The sequence below is a fragment of the Centrocercus urophasianus genome, unplaced genomic scaffold, assembly GCF_019232065.1.
Source record: "Centrocercus urophasianus isolate 14NV4802_14NV808 unplaced genomic scaffold, USGS_Curo_1.0 seq_17, whole genome shotgun sequence".
Classification (NCBI taxonomy): Eukaryota; Metazoa; Chordata; class Aves; order Galliformes; family Phasianidae; genus Centrocercus; species Centrocercus urophasianus.
Window position 1 is genome coordinate 23,740,323 of NW_024884722.1, and position 27,054 is coordinate 23,767,376.

Below are 27,054 nucleotides of genomic sequence, written 5' to 3' on the forward strand. Positions count from 1 at the left end.
TTTTGGTTTTATTTTTAATTAATTTTATTTTTCGGGGGGGAGGGAGGGAGGGGAGTAGAACCTAGCGTGCTGCTGCGTGGTCAGAAAGTGCACTAATAAACGAAAATTGGGAAAAAAATGGGAAAAAAGCAAAAAAAAACCCAACCCACCAACACCCTTCCCCCCCCCCCTGCCCCCCCCATGCCCCTGACCCCCTGTCCGTGCTGTGCTTGCTGCTGCGGTGTTGTGAAATAAACGCCAGTGCTGTGTCGAACGCTCCATGCCCATTCCTGGCCCTTCCAGCCCCCTACCTAGGGCTCTGTCCCCAGATATGCCCCGCTTGGGGGGCCACCACGTCCCGCTGACCCCAGCCACCACCAGGGACTCCATGGCTCAGAAGAGGGCTTTTATGGAAGCACTCCAATTCTGGGGGAGGGGTCACAGCTTGCTGGGGGGCCGCTGCTGCAGCCGCCATGCTGCCTGTGCCCCCTTGCTGGCAGCATTGAGTGGGGCGAAGGCAGCAGGGTTCCCGCTGCAGCGATAGCGGGCAAGAGGTGTGCGCAGCAAGGAGATGGGGATGCAGAAGTTGAGGTGTGGGTAGGTGGTCCCTGCGGCATTGTCCCGCACGTTGCTGGCCACGATGCCTGGAGAAGGGAGATGTCACCAAAGGCATTAACGCAATGGGGACACTTTGGGGATGCAGTGGGGACAGGGGCTCACCTAGCAGGCATCCGTCGCGAGCAGAGAGCAGGGGGCCGCCACTGGAGCCAGCATGCACGGCGCAGGTGCTCTGCAGCATCACCGGGGGGGTTCCCACCACGGCCGACAGCACACCCCCTGTCACTGAGGGGCCACACGCACGGCCTAGCGCCCCAAAGCCCAGCGCCAGCACTGCCTCCCCTGCACCACACCATCGGCGTTAGGACATTCCATCACACCTCTAATGGCACCCCTACACAGGACCCCACTGTCCCCATAGGATGCCACTGTCCCAGCCCCATTCCTCCATGGCATCCCACTGTGCCCTGTACCCCCCCAACCTGAAGCTGGCACTCACCGGGTTGGAAAGTGGTGGCAAGGTCAGGGGGCTGGAAGCTGGGCACGCTGTCCTGCAGCTCCAGCACTGCCACGTCAAAGGGGGACGCCTCAGTCGTGGCAAACACCAGGCGGGCCTGCAGGATAGTGTCACTGTGGGTGCAAAATGGGGATAAAATAAAATAGCAAAAAGCAGGGTTAGGGGTGAGCCATCCCATGGACGTGGCCATGGGGATGCTGAACAGTCTGGTCTGCAAAAATGCAAGTTGCACCCTGCACTTCATCTTACATTGCTTCCAAACCTGGATGTGGCCAAAGGGAAGAAGCTCTTCGCTGCAGTGGCCCAGCTCTTTACATTTATTGCATGACCTATTTTGGGTTGCATCCTCAGCGCACGGCCTATTTCAGATCACGTGGCCCATGCTGAGTTGCATGACCTTTGCTGGGCTGCAGACCCATGTTAGGTTGCAAAACCATTGCATGGCACAGCCCATGTTGGGTTGCACAACCACGTTGGGTTGCACACCCATAACATGGCCCATGCTGAGTTGCATGACCCATGCTGGGTTGCACAGCTATTTTGGATTACACACCCTGTGCACGATCCATGTTGGGTTGCACAACTACACTGGCTTGCATACCCATAGCATGGCTTATGTTGGGTTGCACACTCATTGCACAGCCTACGTTGGGTTACACACCCACCGCATGGCTCACATCACGATACCCAACCATGTTGGGTTGCACACCCATTGCATGGCCCATGTTGGGTGGCATGCGCATCGCATGGTCCATTCTGGGTTTCACAACCGATGTTGGGTTGCACGACCAACGCTTGGTTACACGCCCATTGCGAGACTCATGTTGGGTTTCACCACCACATCGGGTTGCACACCCATCACACGTTGCCCACCCCCAGCCCCCATCATCCCATGGGGCCACACTCACCATGTGGTGCTGTGCCGCAGGGTGATGCGCAGCGGGGCGCCCCGTTGCAGCACATGCCGGCAGGTGAGCAGCAGCCGCGGGGCCACCAGCGTGCCCGACCCCCAGCTGCTCCCACTCTCTACCAGCACGGCGCAGCACAGTGCTGGGGCGCCGTGGGCCTCGGGCAGCGGCAGTGGCGGAGGCAGGCTGCCGAGCTCGGGCAGCACTCCGCGGGCACTCTGCAGGAGGGCGTGCAGGGAGCAGAGCAGCGCCAGCCCCAGCCCCTGGACGCCCTGGCAGCCGGCAGTGGCAGCAACGACGGCCACGAGGCGCGGCGGGGAAGATGCGGGCGAGAGGGCGAGGACGGGCCCACCCTGAGTGCCGGGCAGGCAGCGTGCATCGGTGAGCAGCAGGGCGCGGTGAGGCCCGGCGGCATTGCTCAGCACACCGGTGCTCAGCGCATTGAGGAAGAGCTCGGGGCAGAGCGCACCGAAGGGCGTCCCGCAGGTCAGCAGCGCCGCGCCCTTGTGCAGCGTGGCTGCCGGGGCCCAGGGCGTCCAGGTACCGCCAGGTGTGTCCAGGCCGGGCACCCGCAGCCAGCAGAACCAGGGCAGGGCCTCGGTGCTCTCCTCGGCCATGCTGAGCATGCCAGGCAGTGCGCGGGCGAAGGCATCGCAGCGCAGCAGGACCAGCGGGCACGCGACGTGCTGCTGCACGGTGTCAGGTGGTGGGGCAGCCTGCAGCACCGAGATGTGCAGCCCGGGCCGCAACGCCGAGGGTGGCAGGGCATCGCCATGGGGCCAGGCGGTGACGTCGGGCTGCAGGAAGGGCACCAAGATGGCAGCAGGGCACAGCACCAGGCCCGGGCTGCGGCACAGGATGGCCCCGCTGCAACTGCTTGGCTCCACGTCCGGCTCCGAGGGGTCCGACACACTGACCACGCAGCCGGGCAGCTCCCATGGTACCGCGGTGCCGTCCTCAGCCATCTGCAGAGCAACGCAGCACGGAGCAACGCGATGGAGAGCGAAGCGACGCGGAGCAACTCAACGCAGAGCGACGCAGATCAACGCAACACGCCGGAACTCAACCAACGCAGAGCAACCGGAGGCAAAGCAAAGCACAGCGACGCGCCGCCCCACCGCCACCATGGCCGCACAGCGCCGCACAGCTCCGCACCGCCCTGCTCGCTCATAGGCCACCGGCAGCTCCGCGACCCGACCCCATTGGTGAGGGCGGGGCTGAGCCTGGCGACGTGGCGAGAGGCCGGGCGCGGGCGGGGCGTTGCACCACTATAGGCGGCGCTGCACGGGGTTGCGCCACGCGAAGCGGCAGGGAGCGCCCACGCTGCTTTTTCTGTGTCTCCACCTGCAGGATCGAACGCAGAAGTTAAAACTCTGCCCCCGTCGCACAACGTTCAACTCCTGGAAGAGCAGAAAGTGGTGACTGCTGACGAGTAGCAGGGGCAGGAGGTGCCCGCAGCCAGCTGCACTCGTGCACCTCCACGAAGCCAGTGGGTGAAACACCTGCTGGGCACTGCCACCCGGAGAGCAGAAAGACACGTCTTTATTGAACGCAACGTGAGCTAGACAGCAAGGAAACTTCGACAAAAAACCCACTGAGTAGAAAAGAAACCGCTGCGGCCTACACTAACAACCTTATGATATGCCAGCGTCCAACGCTTCCATGCTGCAGCCGCTGCCGGCGGCCCCGTGGTCCCACAGCGGCGCTCCGAAGGCAGGCAGTGCTGCAGCCCTGTGCCACACGTGCTGTCCCAGACCCTCGCTGTGTCGGCGTGGCACCGTGTGGGCATCGCATGGAGTGCTGGAGCCGGCTGCTGCTCATCGAGGACTTCCATATCATGATGCTGTGTTTGGTAATTTTGCAAAAAGTCTAAATATGTTTTTAAAAAACCCTACAGAGACTCTGGACTAAACAAGATGAACGTTAAAACTAAAGAGTTAGAAGGGACGCCGTTTACATTAACACTTTCTTTAAAAAATAGAATTGCTTTCTCGTTGTTCTTGAAGTCAGCTGGCCACAGTGGTGAGACGCGCTCCTTCCAGCGGCACGGAGCGGTGCCACGTCCTGATCCCGCCGGCCGCGTCACTGCTGGAACCGCGGCACCCGAGGGACGGAGCCACGCGGCGTCCCCGCAGCATAGAAAGGAGTTGTGTCACCACTGTGCAAGGATGGGCGCTCACCAGGTCCCATGGTCGCGCCGCTCTGGGGTTGGGAAGCCTTCTGTGTCCCGACAGGACAGTCCATAGGGAGCTGCGAGCAGGATCAGTCCGGGGTCGCGCTCTGCATCAGTCAATGTACTGCGACAGCCAGCGGAAGCCCTCGCCGTAGCCTTGCCTCTTCAGCACGCTGCACATGAACACCTCCATGGGGCGCGCGTTCAGGTCTTTCAGTGGCACGTTTCCCTGAAGGCCCAGAGACAAATCAGGAGCACGGCCAGCCCGAGGCGATTCCCAAAGCCAGCGGCTGAGCAAGCACCCGGAGTTCTTTGCTGCTGTCACCCAGCACTTCTGATCAACTCTAATTTTTAGAACTGACAATGGGGTGAGGCAGTAAGCTGAACAAAATTTGGGAGTAATAAAACCAGAAGAGCCTGACAATGTGTTCAACCGTTGTCAAACTCCAGCGCAGCACCTTATTTCCAACTAGGGGTGCTGTGTTTGCACAACTCGGGATGTTTCAAAACTCGCCCGAGGGCATCACTGTTATTAAAGGTTCAGCCCAGGCAAACGTTTAGGACAAATCCACAGGAACAAACCACTTGGCTTCCAGAGGGCACCTCCCTCTGCAAGGAACATGTACTTGTAAGTGCCCGGACCGCGTGCCTCCCTACCTTCCCCGTGGTCTGTCCGTAAAGCCCGAAGATCTCCCGCAGTTTCTCCTCACTGATGGCCTCGGGTCTGTCGATTTTGTTGCCCAAGATAAGGATTGGCACATTGGATATTGTTTCATCTGTCATTAGTGCCTGCGTGCAAGACATCTTTAAGTTACACAGAGGCAGAACAAACATCTGTCATCTGAGGAAAGCTTTGTTTCGGTAAGCTCTGTGACCGACAAGGGTTATTCCTTGGTGCTACAGCTCCCGTGGGAGGGGTCTTCCCAGAAGGGCTTTGCAGGACGCATGAGCCATTTCCAGAATTCATTAAAGTGTGCTCAGGAGCCTACAGTCACCCCACAGCAAGGGCGTCGAGGCTGCCCCGAGTCCCACCCCACCAAAAAAGGAACACTGTTTATAATTTAGCTAGTCAGAAGTGTCAGGGAAAGGAGAAAAAAGTGAAGTTTACATTAAGCTCAACTTTGGATTCCATAAGCCGGGAGTGATCTGCACAGTCCACCAGGAAGACGATCCCATTGATGGCAGGCAGGTAGTTCTTCCACACCCGGCGGGCTGGAAGGCAAGAGACCAACACCTCCCGTGAGAAAAGCTGGGCTGCTGTGCCCACAGCAGAGCCCCACTGCCCCCTCGGGATTTTGGGGCAGGTTGGGACAGCCAGCCAGCCGTCCTGCTCATGCTCTCCCCGCTTTCACAAGCAGTCAGATAATTGCTGGGTGACAGACGCTTGTCAGCAGGCAGCCAACTCTTGTGCACAGAGAGTCTGTCTATGCAATATTGACGAGCGCTGTTCCTGTTGCAGCAAAACCCCTGACTGTCAGCCTGCTTGTGTGTATTCAGAAAAACACAGAAAAACTTTTCTTAGGACTTCTAGAAAGGAAATCTGAAGATAAAAATGCAGTGAATATTCAGAAGAATAATCCTGTGACATACAAGCCTTCTACAACTAAAAATATTGCAGGCAGCAGAGCGTGAGCTGGCAGCTTTTTTTTTTTTTCCAAGCTGCCAAAATAAAGCACAAACATTTAGCCACTGAAACAACCAGTTTCTTAGAGCCAGGCCATTTCCACTAGTAGCTCAGTGTATGGTAACTGTTGAGTCATGGCCTGAACCACTGATTGATCACCTGGGAAAAGGACCCAGTCAGCCCTGGGAGCACAGGTGAAGGCAATTCAGCTGTGTGACCGGAAGGGGTGGAGCCTGGCTGCACCCCTCTTAGACCCCATTTAAAGACTGACTGCCACTAGGGAAGGATCTCTTTCTGGAGATCTCTCCTCTGTGGAGTTTTCCTCTGTGACCCTAGATCTTTAGAGACAGGTGAGTAGTCTTTTTTCCTTCCCTTATAATATCTTTCTATGGTGTTAGTCCCTCTATCGTTATACCACTTGTATCACCTTTCCAGTGTGTTGATCGTTCTGACTCCACCACCGCTTTCAAGCTACAAGCAGTTAGGTACTGCCAATTCCCTTCATCCTCCAGCACCTCATTTTGGGAGATTTTTCCAAAAGTGGCTGGGGAACACAATTGAAATCAGCAGACCCTCCTCAGTGAGCTGGCACTTACCTTGCTCGTGGCCACCTAGATCAAAAGTGGTGAAGGTCATTCCAGCGATTGTCAGCTCCTCTGAGGCTGGAAAGCAAGAACACAGAAAAAAGAAAGGAATTATTATAGCTAGTGGTTATTGGGGATGTGCACCAGCATCATGTGGCCCTTGTGTCAGATACCTGTTCCCTGATGAACTCAGCCACTGAAACTCTTCAATGATTTCATAAATGGGAGAAAATAACTTCCCTGCCTCTTACTTAGGGACGTGCTTATTAATCTGTGTTTCTTATCCCTTATCACACATCCAGGAGTTGGGCTCAATGATTCCTAGATTCCCTTCCAATTTGGGATGTTCTGGGATTTTTTTTATTTTTTTTTTTATCAGAAGCCCTCTCCCTCCCCAGGTGTGGTGTGTGATATTCACTAACCCACACCACTTCTTGGCCGCTATATTTGAAAGTAAAACACCGATTCACATTAGCCCCAGAGCAGAGCTGTCACCGGTGCACAGGGCAGACATACTGGGGTGCAGTGTGGGAACGTGCTGGCCCAGCCGGTCGTCCTTGAGCATGTGCAGCAGCGTGGTTTTGCCCGCATTATCCAGGCCCAGGAAGACGAGTTTTCCAGACTTCTTGTAGAGCCCTGGAGGCAAGCAGAGAGAAACACGTCCGTGGGTCCCTCCCCAGAGCTGGCTGCCACCTGTGCATTCACCATTCACAGTGCTCCGAGAAGAAATAAAAGCCACGAATCTTGGTAAAACAGTGCCTGCAACTCTGTGAGCTCGCTGTATGGTAACGTGATGATCTGTTGCCCCAGAGAGGCGTTCAACGTGAAGACGGGCCGAATGCATCAGCACGCTGCTGACACCGAGGCCGGGCATGGAGTAACACATCGCTTCCTTGAGGAGAGAGCCCACTTGCCCCGGGCCGGCCGGCTTCCTGCCAGCGGGGCCTAACCATCAACCCCTCCCCTCGCCCAGAACGAACGAACGACATCTGCAAGGAGCCGGGACGGCGGCCGGAGGGCCGCAGAGAACCGCGCCGCGGGGCCTCACCCAGGAACTGCAGCACGCTGCTGAAGCCGTTGTAGATCCACTCGAAGATGAAAGACATCTCTGACGATCGAGCGCCTGCGGGGCACAGCGGCAGCCGGGATCAGTGACGCGGCCAGGCCCGCCCCCCACTGCTCCAAGCCCTCCTTCCCCCGGTCCGGCCCTCCCTCGGCCTATTCCGGCCCGGCGCCCACCTCCGGCCGCGGCGACCCCGCTCCCGTTCCGCCGCCAGCTCCCCGCCGGAAGTGCGTCGCTCTGCGCCACGCCCGCTTCCGGTCCGCCGCGCTGGCTCCCACGTCGGCCCTGCGGCTCTACGTCACGGCGCGCCGCCACCGTGCCCCAACCGCGGCCCGCCCACCCAGCGGCCGAACCCCGCGTTCGAGTCCCGCGAGCGGCAGCGTGACGAGCATAAGGAACCTCCACCAAACACCGCCGGAGCAGCGAGCTCCCCGCTCCCTCAGAGCAGGGAAAGAAGCACGGACGCACAGAGAACAGTTCAGTAGTTTTATTTCTAATATCCAGCACGCGTACCGGGTGAGCATCCGTACGTAAAGCTGTGCAGATGCTGACAGTTACAAAACACCACGAGACCACACACAAGCAGCAGCTTTTGATTGACAAATTATGTCTTCTAGCCTCCACAAGACCCGATACACCAGGCGTCAAGGCTAGACAGGCAGTTCTAATTGGTGCAAGTCACAGGCAAGGTCTCCGCCTTGTCACCAGCACTATTCATCTGGGCTACTTCTGCACGTGGTGACTTCGCGGTGGGAAGGGCGCTGCTGCTGCACCAGGCATCCTCAGCCTTCAGTTCTTCTGGTAATAGAACCACCTGTCAACTGCATGGGGCACAACAAAGCAGGGTTAGTCCTGTATGGCCACTCCATGAACTGGGATGGTTCAGTCAGGAGAGCAGCAGGTTCAAGAGAGACCTCATTGCTCACTGCTACTCCTGAAAGGAGGTGGAGATGAGGTGATCTGAGAAGGCTTTTCCAGCCTTAATGATTCAAGTGTGAACTGGCTCAAAGCTGGCTTGTATGGTGCTGCAGACACCACTTTCAGCTCAGCGCTTTGCACCAGCTTCTGCCAATTGCATCACACACCCAACATGCAGAGATACCCTCAGGAAGCCAGCCGTATTCAGCAGGCCATGAGGAGCAGCTGCGTGGCTCTGCCAAGTTGCTGGCAGCACAGCTTCCCTCACACCCATCCGACTCAGCAGGCCTAGGAGTTGTCCCACAGTTGTCATTTTCGTATGCAGCTGTGCACTGCACAACAGACCAGGTCCTGACATGCAGAAAACCTTACTACCAGCTTGCAGATGCCACTTGCTTAGTGATAGAGCCTTTGTCAGCAGCAACTGAAGTGCTGCACTCATGGCCATTTTCTCCCCCTCTTTGTGAAAATGAAGTGCTTCCTTTTCTCACTTCACCTGCACTGATGACACTGATGAAACCCTGCTTGGGAGGAAGTAGTGAAAACGCTGCTGCTACCACTGCACTTCAGTCCTCTGAAGTGCTCTTCTTCCAGTATTGAGGGTCTGCTACAGATCAAACTTCTCCACAGTGAAGTGGCATCCCAGGTCTCTTGCTCACATCCCAGCATCATGTACCACAACAAGGAAGTAAGGGCCCAGTACAAGTGATGTGGCAACTGAACAGTATTACTGAGACGTGTCTGACAAGGCCTGTAGCTGTCAGTCTTGATCCTCCTTTTCCTACAGTTTCCCTGAGGAAGTCCTCACCAGAATGCAATGTGAGTTTGGGGACTTACCTTCAGGTGGGATTGGGTTGGCAGCTTTACACGGTGGTGCCTGAAATGAGAAGTGGAAGAGCAGATAGCAGCTGTTAGTGCAGACTAATCTCACAAGAGATCACTTTGGGCTGTGCAAATCACTCCTAAGCACAGTTCCAGTCATGAGCCACATAAATTTGTCTGTGGCAGTTGAGGCTGGTCAGCTATGAAGGAACACACAAGCTCACGTTCAGCTGAGCCTGGCCATTGCACAGCCTCCACCTCTCCATGCCAACAGTGCTTTGCTTTAGGTAGATTTTTGCCCTGCTCATACTGCAGGGCCAGAAGACACAAGGCTTTCAAACCAATAGTTAAGCAGATGACCTGACAGAAATCTAAGGAGATATTCTCATTTCCAGTAGTGTTTCCATGCACTGAAGCAATACTGCTGTTCTAATTTTGCTGCCCCTCCAACCACTTTCAGGTTGCTGATGTATTTCATAAGCCTAGGGAGATTCAATCAAGTCCTGATTTGGAATAACTTAAACTGGGAACATCAAGCTTTTCATAGCAAAACATGCAGGGTCCCTGGCTGTGAGTCTCAGAAAGCAGGCTCTCTCATCTCAAAGGGTGACCTGTGCTGCGAAGATTGTGAAAGGTCCAATACTTGAATGTACACTGAGCAGCTGACAGCCAAGCTACAGGTCAGAAATGTAGCCCTTCACACGAAGCTTGGTTTGGATTCCTCTCCCAGGTGACCAAGGGTGAGGAGAAGGCTCTAGAAAAATATCTTACTTGCTCCACGTTCATCTTATTTAACCAGAAACAGATGCTGCATTCAGTCATCCAAAACTTTCTGAGCACACAGAGTGCTATTTACACAGAGACAAAGATTTATGGCACCACACAAATCACACCGACACTGGGGATAGCACACATCCATTTGTACTCACTGCATCCACAGTAGCTTTTGCGCACTCTTGACTACAGCAGAAGGGGCTGCCCGAGACTGTCAGATTTGTGCTGGAAGAGAAAAGTTGCTTGTGAGTACACAGAATTCAAGTCTATCCCACAAGAGCATTAGATGATGGAATACAAGGCATCATCATTGTAGCTGCCTAGTTGCTTGCAGAGATAGCAAGCAGCTAACAGAAAGCGTGTCGGTAGATGGAAAAGGAAATTCCTTGTTGCTTCTGGGAAAGGAGGGAGCATAGCAACACAAGCATTAACCTACCAGCTGATCTCTCCTCCGTCAGTTTTTTTAGCTATCAAAGCTTTCCAGTGTTCATGCGTGCTTTTGATAACGTTCACTGCAAAATCCTGAAGTTGAAGATGAGAACAAACATTGCATTAGGCATAAACACTAAATCATTTTCTCTAATCTCTGAGTTTCCTGCAATAAATGGCCTCCCTCCACTCCGAGTGGATCATTCAACAGCTGTGTCTATCAACAGGAAGAGACACACAGCTATTCTAGGCTTGTAACTGTTCGAAAAAGAGTCTGCTTCCAAGCATAGCACAGCTTTTTTTCCTTTAAAGCAGTAGTATATACTCAAATGTTAACTGGCCAGCTGGAGATGAAAGCACACACAATTGTCCCAGCATGAAGGCCAACAGTAAATATCCTGGTTTGATGCAACACAAAGCCAAGTAAAACACTGCAGCAATGCGTGCAAGGACCCTTGCTGTTACCTTCTGCCTTGATTACAGTTCTGCCCATGCTGAAGGGCAGTGAGATGTCCCAGTCCACCCAACCTGACACAAGGAGTTAAGAGAGCTCTCATTCAGGAGCAGAAGTTATTTGACTACACCCAGAGAAGAAACAGAGACAAAGGAATCATGCTGCTGAGGCAGAGCCCTTTCTCTAAGGGAACCCGGGAACACCTGACAAGCTTTGCTCTTCAGGCCTGAAATGATGAAACATTTTAACTCTCAAGTTTGCCTCCCTCCTTTCCTGGCCTCCTTCCACTGCAGCCTATTGCAAGTCAAAGAGTGACATCATACACCCTTTGCTCCGGTTAGGAGCAAAGAAACCCCATGTTTTCTGCTCTTGTTCTGATTTGGAGATTGTCAGCCCTGACATGATCTTGTGCAAACATCATTTAGAAGACAGACCAATAGTATACAACAGTAGCAGGGCAACAACCCTGTGCTTCTTTGCCTAGTATTTCTGCAAGCATCAGCTCAGAAACAAGCAGAATGGTGGGCTGGAAAAGCAGCAGGAAGAATGAAGGTGGCTACCCTCTGGTGCTGTGGAAACCCACTCTGTCAGCAACTACTCACTCGCATCTTCACACAGCCAGAGCTCAGTTTTTAGGCAGCATACCTTTGTTCACAGACACAAAGAATGCCTACCCTACCTTATCTTTAAATTCTCCATTAAAAGCAAACTGGTTTTCTGGCTTTCCATCAGGTACTTTGTATCTTCTAAACCAGTCCACCGTGGCTTCTAAGTATCCAGGCTTCATCCTTCTGACATCATTGATATCTGGCCAGAAAGAATGGTTGGTCAGCCAGATCTAACAGCAGAAGTTCCTCTGCTACTGTCCCAGTCTTTCGACCTCTTTCAGCTGCTCCTGACATAGCCCTAGCACTATCCCAGATGATTTTCAATACAAACACAACCTGGATGCCTGTGCACAGACAAGGAACTTAGCATTTCATTCTCAGAACAAAGTCACACTGACATATTTAAACAGCTTTGATAAAAGACCTGCTGGACAACACTTCCACTTACAGGACATCCTTTTCTTCAAGATACTGTATGTATCAGAAATGCTGAGTCACAGCTGGAACCAGATTGAGCACCTGGTGGGAAGGCAGGGCCAAGCCAGGGGAGCTCAGGTGCATGCAATGCTCCTGAGTGACTGAGAGGGGTGGATCCTGGCTCCACCCCTTCCCAGACCTCATTTAAGAGTTAGCAGTGAAGGTAAGGGTATCTCTCTGAAGATCCCTGTGTACCTGAGGCATTCTAAGGGTAAGTAGTTTTTCTTCCTCTATTTCTGCAGTCACAGCTGTTATGTTTGGGCTTGTTCTTATTTACTACAGCCTAGCATTGTGCCACTCTGCTATCATTGCTATACTTTCTATCATATTATAGCATTACCCCCAGCTATGCAAAGGTCTTAATTTGTGTAAATAGTATAGTGTTTTGCTAGAGCTTAACATTCTATTCTGCTACTATGGTCTGTATTGCATCTGTCCAGATGCTAACCCAAAAGTCTCCTGCAGACATTCAAGGTAGGAAAGGAAGTATTAGACATGTTCCTCCCTACCGTTATAATTTTCTGCTTCAGGATCTTCAATGTTGATAGCAATTATCTTCCAGTCTGTCTCTCCCTCATCAATCAGTGCCAGCGTGCCTAGCACCTTCACTTTAATCACTTCTCCTCGTAAGCAGACCTACAATGACAAAAGAGTTCTCTGTACACATTCAAGGAACGCACAAAGGAGTTGGTACAAGTTGTCAGAGCGCAGCAAGCAGTCCCACACCACGAAGGCAGCTGTCTCTTATCAGCAGCTCATGAGCCTAAGCTCATGGGGCTTGCACTGTAAGATCTCATCAACAATCTCTGGAGACAGGGGGAAGAAACATCATGTTCTTAAGATACATGTGGCAAGAAATGAATAATGACTCTGAGCAATTGATTTCAGGGACATTAATTACAGTTACCCTCTGGAATGTATTACCTTGCTTCCAATTTCGCATACGTCAATCGGATCATTGTCTCCACAGCAGCCAGTGTTTTCATCCTTATGGCCTGGGTCTTCCCAAGTCTACAGGAAATAATAATAATAATAATAAAAAAAAATAAAAAAAAAAAACACAAATCTCTCCATATGCTGAATAGGGACTCAAGAAGAAGCAAAAGGCAGGTTTATTTCATGCATGCAATTGCCTTGAAGATAGATGATGGTCCACCCCACAATTGCTTTTACATCTAGCAATTGCATTACTGTTTTATGGTTGCCTGTAAATGCAGTTTCAAGCCAAGTTCTTATCCTGCCAAGGGTAAACTGGTCTTTCCCACTGACAAACCCTTTAACAATGTTTCAGACTTCCTCTCAAATTAAAAAGCCACATAAAGGTGAAGTTCACATCTATAAAGAATGCCCACTGATTTGGCTTCCTGCCTGTTCCTATCCCTACTCATTTCTTAACAGACGTTTCCTGAACCCCAGATAACAGAGGTGGAAGACAGACGTGTGTATTGCTTCCTTTCAGTTAAGCAGTTGAAGGCAGCATTGCAGAAGTAGGAATGTGAGTCCCACACCCTATGCTACTTGGTGTCTTTCTGCATCTCAGCAGGAGCAGCGAGTGTTTGAAGTCACACCAGGCTCCAGGAGATACTGGAGCTGAGCCTCTGAAAACAGCTGTTTAAAGCATGTTTCTGATCAGGAGCAAAAGGACAATTCACTGGTTGCTAACTTGCAGCACACAGGGTCTTTGAGATAATCCAGTCTGGGGGCTGCACACCAAGGCTCTATACTGCAGCTTTAGGTCCTGCTGCTCCACCAGGCAGGAATGAAGCACGCAGAACTGCCAGATACCCACTGTGAGCCTTCAGCTCTCTTGTGCAGCAACCACATCCTGAGCCCAAAGATGAACACCGACTTCTGTGGCTGAACTCAAGGTGAGGAGTGAAGCAGCAGCTACTTGTTATCACAGCAGCTTCTTCACAGTGCCTACATGCCTGCCTCTAGAGATTTCTACCCACAAACATCACTGCTCTCTTGACAGGTTCTCCTCATTAGCAGGATTATATGTACAGTTGCAGATGCAGCATTCCACTTCAGACTCTACTCTCTCATGAAATGGTGTCAGAGACACACATAGGCACACACCCTCCCCCACCTGAAGAGTGAGACACATCCAGTACCTGTGGGATAGCACCATAATTCCAGATATAGCCCTTGTGGGGAAACACATTAGCTACGTAGCGCAGTTTTCCCTTCTTCACATCTTGCTTAATTGGGTTTAAGGGATCCTTTGTTGCAATCTGAAAGAGAAGTTTCATAATTTTCTGTATCTGGCTCTCTAGGAAATCAGTGGCCTTTTCTATGAAGCGAGTTCTAACCTACAGGCTGCAGAGCCTGGAGCCCGCAGGGAGAGCAGGCAAAGCCTGGGGTTAGCAGCCTACTCAGCTCAAGCACTTCAGCCTGGAACTGCAAAACAGTTACCTCCATTTTAGCATTTGTCCACCGAGGTACTTCCACGACCATGTTGAACACATTCTGAAGAAAGCAAAACATCCATGAACAGGTGAAATCTCAATACCACACTTCAAAGTAGAGCACATGTAATTAAGTGTGAAAAACAAAACTTTGGTTTTTTTTTTTTTTTCCTAGTGCCAATCCTAATAATCCTGATAGATGTCCTGCAGTCCAGTCCATTGCATCATTACTCAAATGTTAATCTCATGCAGATAACCTAGATCGCAGGTGTTCTGAGGTGGCAGCAGGTGAAAGGTCTGTGTTACCTTTCTGCAAAACAGGAAACTTAAGTGGATCAGTGACAGCTGCATGGGTGCAATGCTCAGGCTTACATCATTTCCCAGGTGTTTGAGCTCCCTCCTCTCACAGAAGGGGACATTCTGTGTCAAGAGGTACAGGGATAGGGCTGTTGGGGGAAACGGACATGCTGTGCAGCATCTCACTTATGGATGAGTCCTGTCTCTAGCTGTGCTGAGGGGATGCGGTCCCTTCTTCCTCAGGAGAAAAAAAAAAAACACAAAACAGCTGTTTCATACTTGAACCTTAACATTTGCTATCAAAAGAGATTATGGCTTTTAACAGTCAAACCTTACTCCCTTAGCATCCCCAAGGCTTCTAATTCCCAGGTTAAGCAGCATTAGCATTACAAAGGTAATACTAGACAGGGAATATAGCACCAAAATTAGATTGCTATTGTGTAACAAGCACTGTTATGTCACTGACTTTGCTCGCACCCCTTCCTAACAAGTTCATTGCATATCCTTAATTGCAGGGGGTCACTTCCCACGTGTAATTAAAATGAAAGTGGATAGCTATTAGTTTTGTTTATACATAGCTGCAGAGAATGAAGAATTGGCTGTGCAGGTAGAGGATGCTTGGGGAAGAGGATGCACACCTCTCCCCCAGCTCTGCTGCCTCAAGCTACGGACCTGGCTTGGGTGAAACACCCAGCAGGCAGCTCAAGGTCAGTCCCTCAGACAGGACACACGGATGAGGTCAGCACCTCCCAGCCCACGGCTGGAAAAGCTCCCTCCAGTAATCCTCTCTAGCTTACAGTCTGCAGAGAAAGATCAAGGTGCTCAGACACAGTGAGACGGGCTGGTGCTGCTAACAAACCCGCCAAGTGAGAAACGTCCCTGTGCAGCCTTCCAGCCTGTGGGCAGCACCGCACCCCTGTAACCACGTTGCTCTGCTCCAGTAGCACCTGCAGAGCACAGCACCACCCGAATGTTCCTGCTCTGAGGACCTTTGGAGCACGGTATTTGCTTATGAAGACCAGCGTATCGCTGTCCTTGATGGCAGTCCGCCTCTTCTTCTCCGAGCAGCCAAAAGCAATGTCGGGGCGGCTCCAACTGCTTTCTGGAGGGTGCCCTCAGCTCTGCAGCCCCTCTGCCTTCCCCATGACCACCCCCTACTTCCAAACCCCGGCGGTCCCCTCACCTTGCCGGCGTCCGCGTACAGCGGGATGTCGTGGAAGGGGGAGATGTACCGCCCGGCCGCGTCCTCTGCAAGGCAAAGCGCGGCGCTCAGCGGGGCAGCCCCTAGGGCCTGGGGTCCGCCCAAGGTGAGCGCCCCATTGGGGGCGAGGGGAAACGACGGTTAGAAGAGGATGAGAAAAGGGACGTGGGGAGCCGGGGTCTGGTGCCAGTCACACTCACTGAAAAACAGGCGGTACTCCAGGCTGTGCGGCGCGGCACGCTCCTCCACGCTGTACCCCGCCATTACAACACGCTCCCCGCCGCCTGCTCGGCTCACTGCGCAGGCGCCGCAGCTCGCGCTCCCCTACGGCCGTAGCCACGCCCCCGTGTTCAGCCACGCCCCCCAGGCCCGTAGCCTCGCCCATCTCTGTCTGGACACGCCCATCGGCTCCAACCCCGCCCCATTCGGCCCGTTATCCCGCCCCCTTCTCGTATAGCCCCGCCCCCTAGTGGCCAGAGCCCCTCCCGCGAGCCCACCGCGCAGGCGCAAAGAGCCGTCCTGCTGCCCTGCCACTGTGCGGTAGCATGACGTGGCGCAGGGTGACGTGTGCATGCAGAGTGGCGTGGGCTGGCAGGGCGTGGGTGGTATAGCGCAGCCTGCGGGTTGTGGATAGGATAGCGTAGTTCGCTGTGGCATGGTACTGCCTGGCCACAAGGCAGTGCCGTGATTCAGCGTGGCACAGCACTGCGTGGCCATGACAGCATGAGGTGGCACAGTCTACCAGTGCCACAACCACACACTAGTGTCCAGCATGGCCACAATAACGTAGTATGGTTTGGCACATAGTGGCCACAACTGCATGATCCACCAAGGCCGCAAGAGATTGCACAGTCCAGTAGGGCCATAGCAGCATGGCATGATATGACCTAGTTTCGTATGGCAGCACAGGGCCACAACAACACGATGTAGTTCCTCTGGGCATGGCCCAGGATAGTATGGAACAGCCCACGCATGGATCTTCTCTCCCACTGCCGTGCACTCCACAATGGTTGGCATGGGCTGGGTAAACGGGGGACTTGGAGACATGACATCAGCAGGTCGTGCCTTTATTTCAATAACTTTGTAAATCCCTATTCCCTTCCACTCCCCAGCAAGCTCTTGGGTTGGACACTCACTAATCATCACATCAAGACCCCAAACCCACAACAGTATGGAGTTTCCTCCCTAGTATAGTGCCATGCACGAGGTCCCCATCTAGACCCACATCTATCAGACAAACTGGTGGCCACAGCTGCTCAGCCATTCCATGCAGGGATGCCAGCCCGTCGGGATGCCAGCGGCCTCGATTCCGAGTGGGGGGGAGAGTCGCTGGCCTGGGGCTGGGTGAAGACACGGTTGCGGGCACCATAGGGCCCACGGTGCCGCCGGCGTGGTGGCAAGCAGAAAGGGGCCCTAAAGGCCTCCTGGAAGCCTCGTCGGAAGTTCTCATTGAAGTATCCATAGATGATAGGGTTGGCGCTGCTGTTGAAGAAGGCCAGCCAGTGAGCAAAGGGAAAGATATAGCCGGTGACCAGGTGCAGCTGGCGCTCGCTGAGGTTACCATAGTCTGTCAGCAGCATCAGTGTCCAGAGGGGCAACCAGGAGAGAGTGAAGAAGAGGGCCATGATGATGAGCATGTTGATGACCTTGGCCTTCCTACGGGACACCTTCCTCCCCTCGGGCTCCTCAGGCCGGGTGCTGCGGGCAGGTGCCGCTGACTTGAAGAGCTTGAAGGCGATGCGAGCATACATGACAACAATGAGGGCAAGGGGTGCCACGTAGATGTGGGAGAAAAGGATGGTGGTGTAGATCTTCCTCATCTCTGTCTCGGGCCAGGCCTCCCAGCAGGAGTACAGTGGGTAGGAGTTGTTGTAGGTGTCCACCATGAAGTGGTGCTCCTCCCTGGTGACAGTTAGGGTGATGGCGGAGGGGCACATGATGAGCAGGGCCAGCACCCAGATGATGGCAATGGTCACCAGGGCTTTCCTCAGCGTCAGCTTCTGCCGGAAGGGGTGGACGATGCAGCGAAACCTGTGGGATTCGTGGGACCTCCTTATCACACCTCAAGGAGGCAGCCAGGTGCATTAGCATAGCTTTGACCTGGAGGCTCTTTGAGTTTCCAGTTCACCATCACCACATGTCTGTGAGCAAACTGGGAGGTGAAGAGAGTGGGGATGTGGTGCTGCATGGTGTCTAAGCTTGGGAAGAGGGCCATGCCCACGATGGTATACCCCAAAGGAAGGAAGGTAGCCCCATGGTGGGACTGGAGTCTTACGTGCATTGGGAGTTGCCCAAACAGCATGCAGGATGAGGTGTCAGGATCCCCCCATCCCAACGTACCTCTCCACCGCGATGGCCACCAGCGTGAAAACAGAGGCAGAGACAGACATGCCCTGTACCAGGCCGCTCATTTTGCACATGGCATTATCAAAGGGCCACCCTGCAAACACAGAGGGAGTGTTGGGAATAGTGGGCTGGTCCCTGTCCCCGTGTTCCCCCCACATCACCCCTGAGGTTGAACACGTTTGGCTCATCAACATCCATCAGCAACTCCCTCTAGATGTCCCCATCCACCATGTGATGGTAAATCCTGGTCTTAAGAGGGGGAGCTGTATTTTTTTTCTTCTTATTCATACAGACATGGACTTCAGCAGTACAAAAAAAAAAAAAAAAAAAGATGTGTATTACACTTTCCAGAAGCTTGTATAGCAAGGTTTCTGTTGGACTCCAGCTGTTATCAGAGAGACTGACCTTTGGGTCCTTGATCTGCTGGGCTTTAATTAGTTTTCCCTACTGAGGTGTGGCACAGCACTGGGACACAGATGATATCATGGAGCCAAAATGCCACCCAACCCCTTTTTACCTTTGAAGCATGGTGGAGTGGGAAAAGACCCTGTGGCCCCTTGGAAACAGGAGGATGTGACGCCCTGCCTTGCCTGGGCATGGGGCCACAATTAATAAATTGCATGTGGCAATAAATACATAAATACTCTGCCCTGGCTGTGGCTTGTTTCACTCAATATAATGGAAAGCAGCCTTATGGCTTTGAACCTCCATCAGATATATCTGAATGCCCACCTGCCACCCTCCTTGAACTCAGCACAAAAAATGGGAGAGAGTTTTGGAAGTGGCCTCCTAGGGAGAGCAAGAAGAAGGTGGATGGTGTCTCTCAACACTTCCCTTCCCCATCAAGTCTCGCCCCGTGCCCTGCTCACCTGTGATGAGGTTGTCCACCAGGGTTGTAGGCATGCAGAAGATGCCCACCAGCAGGTCACTGATGGCAAGGTTGAGAATGAACATGTTGGTGACCGTCCGCATCTGACGGTTCTTCACCACTATGAAGCACACCAGGATGTTGCCAATCATGCACATGAGGAAGATGAAGGTGTAGGCTAGGATAAACATCACAGCCACAGGTGAGGAGTGCTGGTAGTATGCCAAGAAGGTGTAATTTTCCTTCAGGAGGTAGCTCTCACTGGCGTTAGCCCAGCTGCCATTGGAGGAGTCTAAGGAAGGGAAAGCAGAAAAATGAAGATGGAAGGGAATGAAGCAATGGTTCCCTTCTTTTCCTAATGCCCTCAGAGGTGGGAAGTCCCAGCCATGTCTCTCCTTCCAGCACATGGGGCTGGGTTAGCTCAGCAGGTGGGATGGCTCAGTGGTGTGGAAGTTCCTCAAAGCTCAGAATTAATTTTTGATGAAAGGTTAAAGAAGGCCAGCAGGCATCTTGTTCTCAGGGGTTTTCCTAGGGATCATGCAAGGAAAGCAGGGCATGGTGAGAAGTCCACCTCCCACTGCACTACAGTGCTCAGACCATGCAGGAGATGCAGGAGTATCCAGGTAGGAGGACCCCCTGTACTCTTCCACATGCAGCCTTAATTATACATAATTATTATAATTACCTGCAGCCAGGAGAGCTCCTGCTGGATGGGGGAACGTCATTTTGCCACTGCAGACTTACTGGGGGAACAGATCCATGCACCGGTCCCCGGCAGGGATGTGGGAGGCTGCTGAGCAGGGGGAGAGTCACCCTGCATGCTCATTGGCTGCAGTTTTCAGGCAGGAAAAGGGAAATGTTGGACTGGGCAGCAGCAGAGCCCGCAGCAGCATTTCCTAATACCTATATTAAGCCCAAAACTTTGCCTGACTTTATCACCCTGGACTGCAATCCCTTGCAACATTACCGGCTGAGAAATAAGAGGATGCTCCGAGAGGGAAGTGGAAGGAGAGCTGAGAATAAAAGGCTCTGCGCTGGATGGGAATGCGTCCTCCTCGCACTCCTCGGCGGTGGGGACATCCCCGGGTCGATGGGGAAGGAAAAACCGCAATGAAAGGAGGAAAAGGGATCCCTGCTTTGCGACTCACCCCTGCTTGGCTCCGGGTGCTGCAGCGCCTGCATCGGGAGGTGGGGAAGGAGGTTTCCTCCAGCCTGGGGTCCCCGCCGCTTAGCATTGCTCCTGTGCCGCCGTCACCACTGCTTGCGGATGCGGCAGCAGCTCGAAGGAAAGGGGGGGAGGGGGGGAAAGCATCCTCCCATCTCCATGGATACTGGGGTACCCACAGGCAGCTCAGTCGGCTGGAGGCTGGAGCCGGAGCAGTTCTGCTCGCCCCCAGTGCTGCAGATGTGGTCACCTGGCTGCTCAGATCCCCTTGCCCCCCCCCACTATGTCACACCTGGGTCTGTAGGGCAAGGCAAGTCCAGAAGTCATGCTGCCCTGCGTGGTCATGGGCATTCCACGGCTCCTTGGGGGAACCCCCCAGCATGCTTCCTCCTGGCAGAGGATGCAGGGAAAGCTTTCCCTCCTACATTCCAGTGCCTGGGAGCTAAAGGTCCTCCTAATGCCCCGCAGCACCATGCTGTGATCCCCCTGCATCCTGTTCAGAGCCCCCCCAGCATCCTCTCCGTGACATCCTCGCAGTCCCTTGGCACCCTCCTTGCAGCTATGGGGAGACCCTGGGACACCACCCTGAACACATGTACACACGTGTGCTGATCGCAGGGACTCTGTGGGGACTTGGGCTCCTTCCAGCCCATTGCTGGCAACCAATAATCCATCAATGCAGCGAACACAATGCACATAACACATTTAATCAAGCATTGGGCACATCGTGCCAGCAGCTGGAAGCCACGGGGAGCTCATGGGCCAGGGGGCACTCCTCCAGGCACCAGGCAGCAGGGTCATGTCAGGCAGTGGGGACATTGCCCTCAGGTGACAGCAGCAGCTCAAAGGGGACCAGGGGCTGGACGAGAAGGCGTACAGCAGGGCACACAGGGTTGGCACGCAGGTTGAGGCTCCGCAGTGAGGACATGGTGGCCAGTGCCTCTGTTGGCACCTCTGCAAGGGGGAACAAAAGGAACAGGATTTGTGAAGGGGAGGGTGTTTTTATTAAAAAACAACAACAACAACAACAAAACAAAAATAGAACAGGTTAAATGAAGCTGTAAAGCCTGGTGCTGCTCATGGCCATATGCATGGGCAGCAAGGAGCAGCAGCAGTGCCCATGCTTACAGCTGCCTGCACCCTGCTGCCAGCTGCTCCCCCTCCTTGTCCTGCTTTACCAAGCAGAACGGGTGGAAAGGAGAAAACAGGCATTAAAACACAGCAAGAAAGAAAGCAAGAAGCCTCTTTCATAATTAAAGCCAGTGGTAATTTTTCTTTGATCAGAATATAATGATAACAGTGAAAAAATCCAGCTCGCTGGGATGAAAGGCTGCTGGGGAGCCAGCAGGCATCGGAGGAAACCAATGATGGTCCAACCGGGGAGTGTGCAGCTGCCTGGTGGCATCACCCCTAGCATGAAAAATAATGCTGTGGTATCACTGCAAGGAGCAGGGAAAGGGTTAAGAGCCCTGACGTTAATATATGCATCACTACTCTGCAGGTTAAGAGCTCCTTGAGATGAAAGGGTGGCTGGCAGCACTGAAGGGCTCTTTCCGGAGCCTAGGGCTGCAGGCAGGCACTAATCGATGTGCTCATCCTCCTGTTTCCCTAGAGAACAGCACCCGCTGCCTTGAGCTGTGGCTCAGCGCCTCCCAGAAGACTGAGATCCCCTCCAGCAGATATCTTGAACCTGATTTGGCCCTGAGAGCAGTTTTTGTCTCCAGTGCAGCAGAAGGGAACGGGCAGAACCAGGAACTATGTGTGGTTGGGATGGCAGCACCAAAAACTGGTGTGCAAAGCCGCCACCAATCAACCTCCATCACCTTCTGTAGGCTACCATGCTTTTATCCGGAGCAAGATACTCAGTTTGTTATGGAGCTGAGTGGTGCAACCTGGGTCCTGAGTCATAAAACGTGGGCAAACCTTCATCTCCACACCACTAAGACATGATATGCTGCTAGATAACAGCATGAGGATGAACTTTCAGGTGCTTCAGCATCATCTCCAAAGACAGAAATGATGGTGGTCTTCTACCAGTCATAGCAGCAAGCAGAGGGCTCAAAGCCTGCATGGCCATCAAGGAGAATGAAGATGTGTGCTGGCTAAGCTCATGCTAATGGGTTCTCCTTAACTCTGCTGTTGAGCACAGTGAAGAAGAGGTAAATGTAAAAAAAAAGCTCATAAATCATACAAAAAGCTCAGCCTTTGGAGGCTCTACAGTAACCCAGTGGACCATACATCCATTAGCCATTAAATGGAGGAGCCCCGAGGGGTGGTGAGATGGTCACATCCACCACTTCTCCTCGCCAGCCCCCTCCCTCTCACCTGTGATCTCATTCCCTTCCAGGTTGATGCTCTCCAGTGCAGGTGCAGCCGCCAGGGGCTCAGGGAAGTGCCGGAATTTGTTGTGGGCGAGGTTGATGGTGCGCAGGTGCAGCAGGGAGCCCAGCTCCTGGGGCAGGCGGTGCAGGAGGTTGCCCTCCAGGTTGAGTTCTGGAAGGGGAACAAAGCTGATTCTCCATTCTCTGCAGCAAAGCTCCCGGCGGGGGACTCCTCCAGCAGCCAGGGCTGCTGTGTGGAGCTGTATGTAACACAGATCTGCCCTAGGCTGGTGTGCTGACAGCTTGTCTCCTCACTACACAAAAGACCCCGAGGTGCTGGGGAGTGTCATAGAATCATAGCATGGCTTGGCTTGGATCTTAAAGATCACTGCACTCCAACTCCCATGTCGCGGGCCGGCTGCCCTCCAACAACTGCGTTCCAGAGCCGTGGGATGTGGCACTGAGGGATGTGGGCGGTGGGCTGGGTGAGCTGAGAAGGCTTTCCCAACCTCAGCGGTCCTGTGACGGCAGTCTGGCCCGCGCTTACCTCGCAGCTGGCTGAAGGTGATGGCGAAGCGTGCGCCGAGAGCCTTCAGCTCGTTGTTAGCCAGCGAGATGCGGTGGATGCCCTGCGTGACGCTGCGCACCGCCTTGTAGATGCCGGCGGGGAAAGCCACCAGCTTACAGTCGGCCAGGTCTGCGGGGACAGGCGGGTGAGCGGCGGGGGCAGCTGCACAGCGCCCAGCCCCAGGCTGCCAAACACGCGGCCCTCCTGCACGGCGGGGCCCCGCCGCACCCCGGCGTGGTGCGGGGACGGAGCGGCGCGGCACCCCGCCGGGGCTGCGGCCTTACCGAGCGTGTCGCCTTGGCTCTCCACTGTCTCGTTCACCCTCCTGGCCACGCGGGCCACCGCCTCGCCCATCCTTCTCTGCATGGGGGCGGCCGGGGGGGGACACCGCGGGCGAGACGGAGGCGGCGTTCCCCGCTGCTAAAAATAAAGCGCTGGGACATGTGCTCTGCTGGGGCGGGCGGGGGGGTGCGATCCGCGGGATCCGCGGGGCTCCGCGGGAGCGGGGCTTCGCGTGCGGCGGCGGGGAGGGCGAGGGCTCTCCGGTGGCCTCCCGTCCGAGATAAAACCGTGCGGACCGAGCCACGTGGCTCCGCTCCCCGCGCCGGGAGCCGAACCCGGGTACCCCGGGCGAGAGCCGGGAGCCGGGAGCCGGGAGCCCTCCTCCCCGCCGGACCACGTGTGGCGGCGGGCGGGGATGGCGCGGCCCCGCCCCGCGGGGACAATAGCGCGGGGCCATGGCGTCGGCCGGCGGCCGCCAGCACAGCCAGAGCCGCGCCATCCCTGCCCGCCCCGCGCCGCACGGAGACGCCGCTTCGCTGCCGCCCGGCTGCTGCACCACGCCCGGCGGCACGCTCTTCTCCACCACGCCGGGAGGTAAGAGCGTGAAGCCCTAAACTGCGCCCCGGATTTCAGCGCTCCCCGCGGCTGGGCCCCGAAGGGAGGCTAGGCCGTGCCGCCCGGAGGGGGTGAGGCTGCGGGCGGAGGGGTTCGGGGTCTGCGGGGGTCCCTAAAGGCGGCACGCCGCGGGGGAGAGCGCCCAGGAGACACGGACGCGTCCCCCGGCCCTCCCGCCGCAGGCACCCGCATCATCTACGACCGTAAGTTCCTGCTGGAGCGCCGCAACTCGCCCATGGCGCAGACCCCGCCGTGCCAGCTGCCCGACATCCCCGGCGTCACCAGCCCCGGGGCCGGCGACGAGCCCAAGGCCGAGCCCACCAGCCCCAGCAGTCAGGACGGCAAGCCAGCGGCCGGTAAGCGGGCGGCCCCTCCCGGGCGTCCCCGAGCCGTGGGATGCCCACGTGCCTCTCTTGGTGTCTCTTGCAGGGGACGACGCGCAGTTCGAGATGGACATCTGACCAGGCGTCCGCTGCTCTCCTTCGCCATTGCCCCGTTTATTGGTCCGTTGTTGTTTTTTTGTTTGTTTTTTCCCTCCCATTTCGTTTGGGTCTTTCGCCGCATCGCCCCGCTCCATCCCCTTCTCTTAACTGGTCTTAAGGAACAGTGCCTGGAAATGGAGGTGCTGCCCACTGCGCTCCCATCCTGGGCCTTCCCTGGGAAGTTTCAGCAGCCACGGCACTGGGAAGGCGCCGGCACCTCTTTGCAGTGCAAACTCTCGGGTCCAGATTAGTCCCCTCTGGCACCTGGGCTCCCAATTTCTAAGGGGCCACACGTGGCACAAAGCCCTCAGTTTTCCACTTTTTGGTACTAAAAAGAGGGACAACCACGATACGGGGAGAAGGGAAGGCTGAGCGGCAGCGTCTCTTCCCTCAAACCCCAATCTGTGCCATGGGGTTTGGGGTGGGCTTCATCGCCAGGTGCTTTTGGGACGCTGTGAGCAAGTGAGTGCGAGTGGAAGTACGATGCGCGTGTGGCTGAGTGCTTGTGACACACACACAGATATATATGTTATATATAGAGAAATATATTTTTCCTTAAAATGCTGGCCCTCGGAGGTCAGGCACGGCCCCGGAGCAGCCGGGGGACGCAGTGTAGCGTGGGGAAGGTGATGGCCATCAGCCACGCGGTGCCTTGTGGGACAGCTGCTCTGCGAGCCAAGAAAAAAAACAATCAAGGACAAAGCGAACTTTCTACAGCTTTCTACGACATTTCTACGACTTTCTACTGATTATTTTTCTCTTTTTGTTTTGTTTTAAACGGGATTCTGGCTGAAAAGCAAGGAGTGCCCGGCGTCTTGGGGCAGCTTCTCTGCTGTTCAGGGTTGTCGGTGGGTTTTTTGGTTTTCCTGTCTCCTGCACGGGAGGAGGAGAGCTCCCACCGGTGGTTGCTGTTACAGTGAGGTCAATAAAGATCTTGGTCCTACGACAGTGACACGTGTGGGGTTTCTTTGGCCTTAGCCCCATTTATGCACGTGGTGATTGCTCTTCTAAAGCAGGATGTTTGCAGGGCAGAAGCATCTGCGGGGCATGGAGGTTCCTGGATGTGTAGCTGGAGAGCTACCAAGGAAAGTCCCGCTGGGGACATCCCAGCAGATGGCATGGCCACGAGGCGCTGTGTCAAAAAGCTGTTCCAGAAGGATCCAAAATGTGCTTTTTCTGATGGTGGCTTCCAAAACCAGGTGTAACGCTGGAACAGACGTGGTGGAAAGGCCTTCACTGGCTCCCTGTTCAGCCAAGGAAAGGAAAGCTCGTTGGAGGAGGATAAAAGGTTTTCTGGAGCAGGGAAAGAGGGCAGATACCTGCCAATGCACTTTTTCACCTCCTTTTCTGAACTTTAGGAGAGCGAGGGGTGCTTTGGGGTTCCCCATCTCACCCAGAGGTTTGCAGCAGTGCCCCGTAGCAGTGTGACTTGAGTAAACTGCAAATTCCCAGCCATTCCACAAGCTGGTGTGACATGCATTTTTGCCCCAAGCTCAGCGTGAAGATGCATTTAGCATCAGGGCATGGCATCACTGTGGGTTCACATTTTCAACTGATGCCTGAAGTCTGCTGCAGAGCAGAGGCCAGACTGCAAACCTGAGTTGCTGGGGCCCACAAAGCTCAGGCTCCCGCAGGCAGGGGAAGCCCTCGGTGCTCCACAGTGCTGGGGCTGCTGGCACACCCTGCTCCCCAGCCTTTACCATTTTCGGGCTGCCTCCGGGCTGCGTTTACATTCCTTTCCCTCCTTCCTGGTGACACCGACAGCTCCTTCTCCCTTTTCCCTCAGCCTGTTGGGCTTCTGTAAATATTTATGCACTGTGCTGTCGGTGCCTGCTGCACAGCCGGGGCATTTCGGGTCTCTAATGGGGAAGGCTCCTGAGTCCTCCCTGTGGGGCCGATGTGCTTCAGGTGGATTGTCTGGTTACAGAGGAAGGACAAACAAATGTACAGCTCAGTTCTGGGGCATCCGGGAGGACATGTGCCAGCTGGGTGGCTCCGTGATGCTGGAGTGGGATGGGTGCAGGAGGTGGTGGGTGCCTGGGGAGAGGGAATGGGGACGTGGCTCAGTAGGAGCGAGTGATCTGAGGTCTTGTCCGACCTTTATGACTCTCTAATTCAATCCAGTGAATGTGCAGGAGGCTGTAGGGTGATAGGGGGGCAATGTACCAGGGCATCCCCAAGGGATGGGAACTGTGACCGAGGGACTGCTGTGTGGTAATGGTCCCTAATGGGCCTGGGTGCTCCTACAGTCTGGGGGATACCTCGAGGAGAAACGGGTTGGATACCTGGCAAAGTACCAGGGAGACCCCGAGGAGCTGCAGTAAGCTGTGGGGTCCCAAAGTGGAAAGGTGCCGACCCCAAGGGCTGCGGGCTGAACGCTCCCTGGGGTCCTGGGGGCCGCGGCGTGAGACCGATCTCCAGCCCCAGGCTCAGCCCTCGGGAGCGGGGCGGTGCCACGGCGGGACGCGGGCGGAGCCGGGCGGCAGCGGGCGGAGCCGGACCGCAGCGGGGCCGCTTAAACCCATCCCGCCGCCCCGCCCCGCCCCGCACCCGGACCGACGGCCGGAGGGGCGCGCGGACGCAGGTGGTGGGCGGCCGTGGGGCTGCTCCGCC

General features: G+C 54.9%; 6 protein-coding genes across 6 annotated transcripts; 1 reads left to right on the top strand and 5 right to left on the bottom strand.

Annotated features, from left to right (window-relative positions):
• Nucleotides 1–370: 370 nt before the first annotated feature.
• On the bottom strand, nucleotides 371–3,096 carry TYSND1 (trypsin like peroxisomal matrix peptidase 1). Its single transcript, XM_042818440.1, has 4 exons — nucleotides 1,963–3,096; nucleotides 1,037–1,167; nucleotides 700–879; nucleotides 371–623 (listed from the first exon to the last, which is right to left on the bottom strand). Exons 1-4 carry the CDS (start codon nucleotides 2,925–2,927, stop codon nucleotides 418–420), a joined length of 1,482 nt encoding a protein of 493 aa, XP_042674374.1. The 5' UTR covers nucleotides 2,928–3,096; the 3' UTR covers nucleotides 371–417.
• A 388-nt stretch (nucleotides 3,097–3,484) lies between these two features.
• On the bottom strand, nucleotides 3,485–7,642 carry SAR1A (secretion associated Ras related GTPase 1A). The gene is made up of 7 exons (XM_042818246.1): nucleotides 7,583–7,642; nucleotides 7,392–7,466; nucleotides 6,860–6,979; nucleotides 6,356–6,421; nucleotides 5,244–5,347; nucleotides 4,793–4,924; nucleotides 3,485–4,364 (listed from the first exon to the last, which is right to left on the bottom strand). Exons 2-7 carry the CDS (start codon nucleotides 7,447–7,449, stop codon nucleotides 4,248–4,250), a joined length of 597 nt encoding a protein of 198 aa, XP_042674180.1. The 5' UTR covers nucleotides 7,450–7,466; nucleotides 7,583–7,642; the 3' UTR covers nucleotides 3,485–4,247.
• A 236-nt stretch (nucleotides 7,643–7,878) lies between these two features.
• Nucleotides 7,879–16,104, bottom strand: PPA1 (inorganic pyrophosphatase 1). The gene is made up of 11 exons (XM_042818774.1): nucleotides 15,995–16,104; nucleotides 15,777–15,841; nucleotides 14,304–14,357; nucleotides 14,003–14,122; nucleotides 12,813–12,899; nucleotides 12,398–12,524; nucleotides 11,483–11,610; nucleotides 10,357–10,442; nucleotides 10,076–10,145; nucleotides 9,162–9,201; nucleotides 7,879–8,227 (listed from the first exon to the last, which is right to left on the bottom strand). Exons 1-11 carry the CDS (start codon nucleotides 16,056–16,058, stop codon nucleotides 8,196–8,198), a joined length of 873 nt encoding a protein of 290 aa, XP_042674708.1. The 5' UTR covers nucleotides 16,059–16,104; the 3' UTR covers nucleotides 7,879–8,195.
• Nucleotides 16,105–17,050: 946 nt separating this feature from the next.
• Nucleotides 17,051–20,190, bottom strand: NPFFR1 (neuropeptide FF receptor 1). Its single transcript, XM_042818684.1, has 4 exons — nucleotides 20,157–20,190; nucleotides 19,010–19,300; nucleotides 18,135–18,234; nucleotides 17,051–17,825 (listed from the first exon to the last, which is right to left on the bottom strand). The coding sequence occupies exons 1-4, from the start codon at nucleotides 20,188–20,190 to the stop codon at nucleotides 17,051–17,053; spliced, it is 1,200 nt and encodes a 399-aa protein (XP_042674618.1).
• Nucleotides 20,191–20,872: 682 nt separating this feature from the next.
• On the bottom strand, nucleotides 20,873–23,428 carry LRRC20 (leucine rich repeat containing 20). Its single transcript, XM_042818664.1, has 4 exons — nucleotides 23,347–23,428; nucleotides 23,042–23,191; nucleotides 22,499–22,666; nucleotides 20,873–21,127 (listed from the first exon to the last, which is right to left on the bottom strand). Exons 1-4 carry the CDS (start codon nucleotides 23,426–23,428, stop codon nucleotides 20,976–20,978), a joined length of 552 nt encoding a protein of 183 aa, XP_042674598.1. The 3' UTR covers nucleotides 20,873–20,975.
• Nucleotides 23,429–23,799: 371 nt separating this feature from the next.
• On the top strand, nucleotides 23,800–25,393 carry EIF4EBP2 (eukaryotic translation initiation factor 4E binding protein 2). The gene is made up of 3 exons (XM_042818698.1): nucleotides 23,800–23,938; nucleotides 24,142–24,315; nucleotides 24,389–25,393. The coding sequence occupies exons 1-3, from the start codon at nucleotides 23,800–23,802 to the stop codon at nucleotides 24,418–24,420; spliced, it is 345 nt and encodes a 114-aa protein (XP_042674632.1). The 3' UTR covers nucleotides 24,421–25,393.
• Nucleotides 25,394–27,054: the final 1,661 nt, after the last annotated feature.

Bases quoted from the DNA above. Each gene is read 5' to 3' on its own strand.
- TYSND1 (XM_042818440.1), bottom strand. From the start codon at position 2,927: ATGGCTGAGGACGGCACCGCGGTACCATGGGAGCTGCCCGGCTGCGTG. The intron at 880-1,036 runs GTGAGTGCCAGC...GGTGTGGTGCAG, and splicing joins TGCCACCACTTTCCAACCCG to GGGAGGCAGTGCTGGCGCTG. The intron at 624-699 runs GTGAGCCCCTGT...TCCCTTCTCCAG, and splicing joins TCGCGACGGATGCCTGCTAG to GCATCGTGGCCAGCAACGTG.
- SAR1A (XM_042818246.1), bottom strand. From the start codon at position 7,449: ATGTCTTTCATCTTCGAGTGGATCTACAACGGCTTCAGCAGCGTGCTG. The intron at 5,348-6,355 runs GTAAGTGCCAGC...CTTGCCTTCCAG, and splicing joins TCTAGGTGGCCACGAGCAAG to CCCGCCGGGTGTGGAAGAAC. The intron at 4,925-5,243 runs GTAAACTTCACT...TCTTGCACGCAG, and splicing joins AATCCAAAGTTGAGCTTAAT to GCACTAATGACAGATGAAAC.
- PPA1 (XM_042818774.1), bottom strand. From the start codon at position 16,058: ATGGCGGGGTACAGCGTGGAGGAGCGTGCCGCGCCGCACAGCCTGGAG. The intron at 15,842-15,994 runs GTGAGTGTGACT...TTTGCCTTGCAG, and splicing joins GGAGTACCGCCTGTTTTTCA to AGGACGCGGCCGGGCGGTAC. The intron at 10,443-11,482 runs GTAGGGTAGGCA...CTTCAACTTCAG, and splicing joins ATGGAGAATTTAAAGATAAG to GATTTTGCAGTGAACGTTAT.
- NPFFR1 (XM_042818684.1), bottom strand. From the start codon at position 20,190: ATGCAGGCGCTGCAGCACCCGGAGCCAAGCAGGG. The intron at 19,301-20,156 runs GTGAGTCGCAAA...TCCCTTCCTTAG, and splicing joins GCACCCGGAGCCAAGCAGGG to ACTCCTCCAATGGCAGCTGG. The intron at 18,235-19,009 runs GTGAGCAGGGCA...CTGTGTTTGCAG, and splicing joins GGTGGACAACCTCATCACAG to GGTGGCCCTTTGATAATGCC.
- LRRC20 (XM_042818664.1), bottom strand. From the start codon at position 23,428: ATGCAGAGAAGGATGGGCGAGGCGGTGGCCCGCGTGGCCAGGAGGGTG. The intron at 22,667-23,041 runs GTAAGCGCGGGC...TTCCCCTTCCAG, and splicing joins CACCTTCAGCCAGCTGCGAG to AACTCAACCTGGAGGGCAAC. The intron at 21,128-22,498 runs GTGAGAGGGAGG...TCCCCCTTGCAG, and splicing joins GGAAGGGAATGAGATCACAG to AGGTGCCAACAGAGGCACTG.
- EIF4EBP2 (XM_042818698.1), top strand. From the start codon at position 23,800: ATGGCGTCGGCCGGCGGCCGCCAGCACAGCCAGAGCCGCGCCATCCCT. The intron at 23,939-24,141 runs GTAAGAGCGTGA...CTCCCGCCGCAG, and splicing joins CTTCTCCACCACGCCGGGAG to GCACCCGCATCATCTACGAC. The intron at 24,316-24,388 runs GTAAGCGGGCGG...TGTCTCTTGCAG, and splicing joins GGACGGCAAGCCAGCGGCCG to GGGACGACGCGCAGTTCGAG.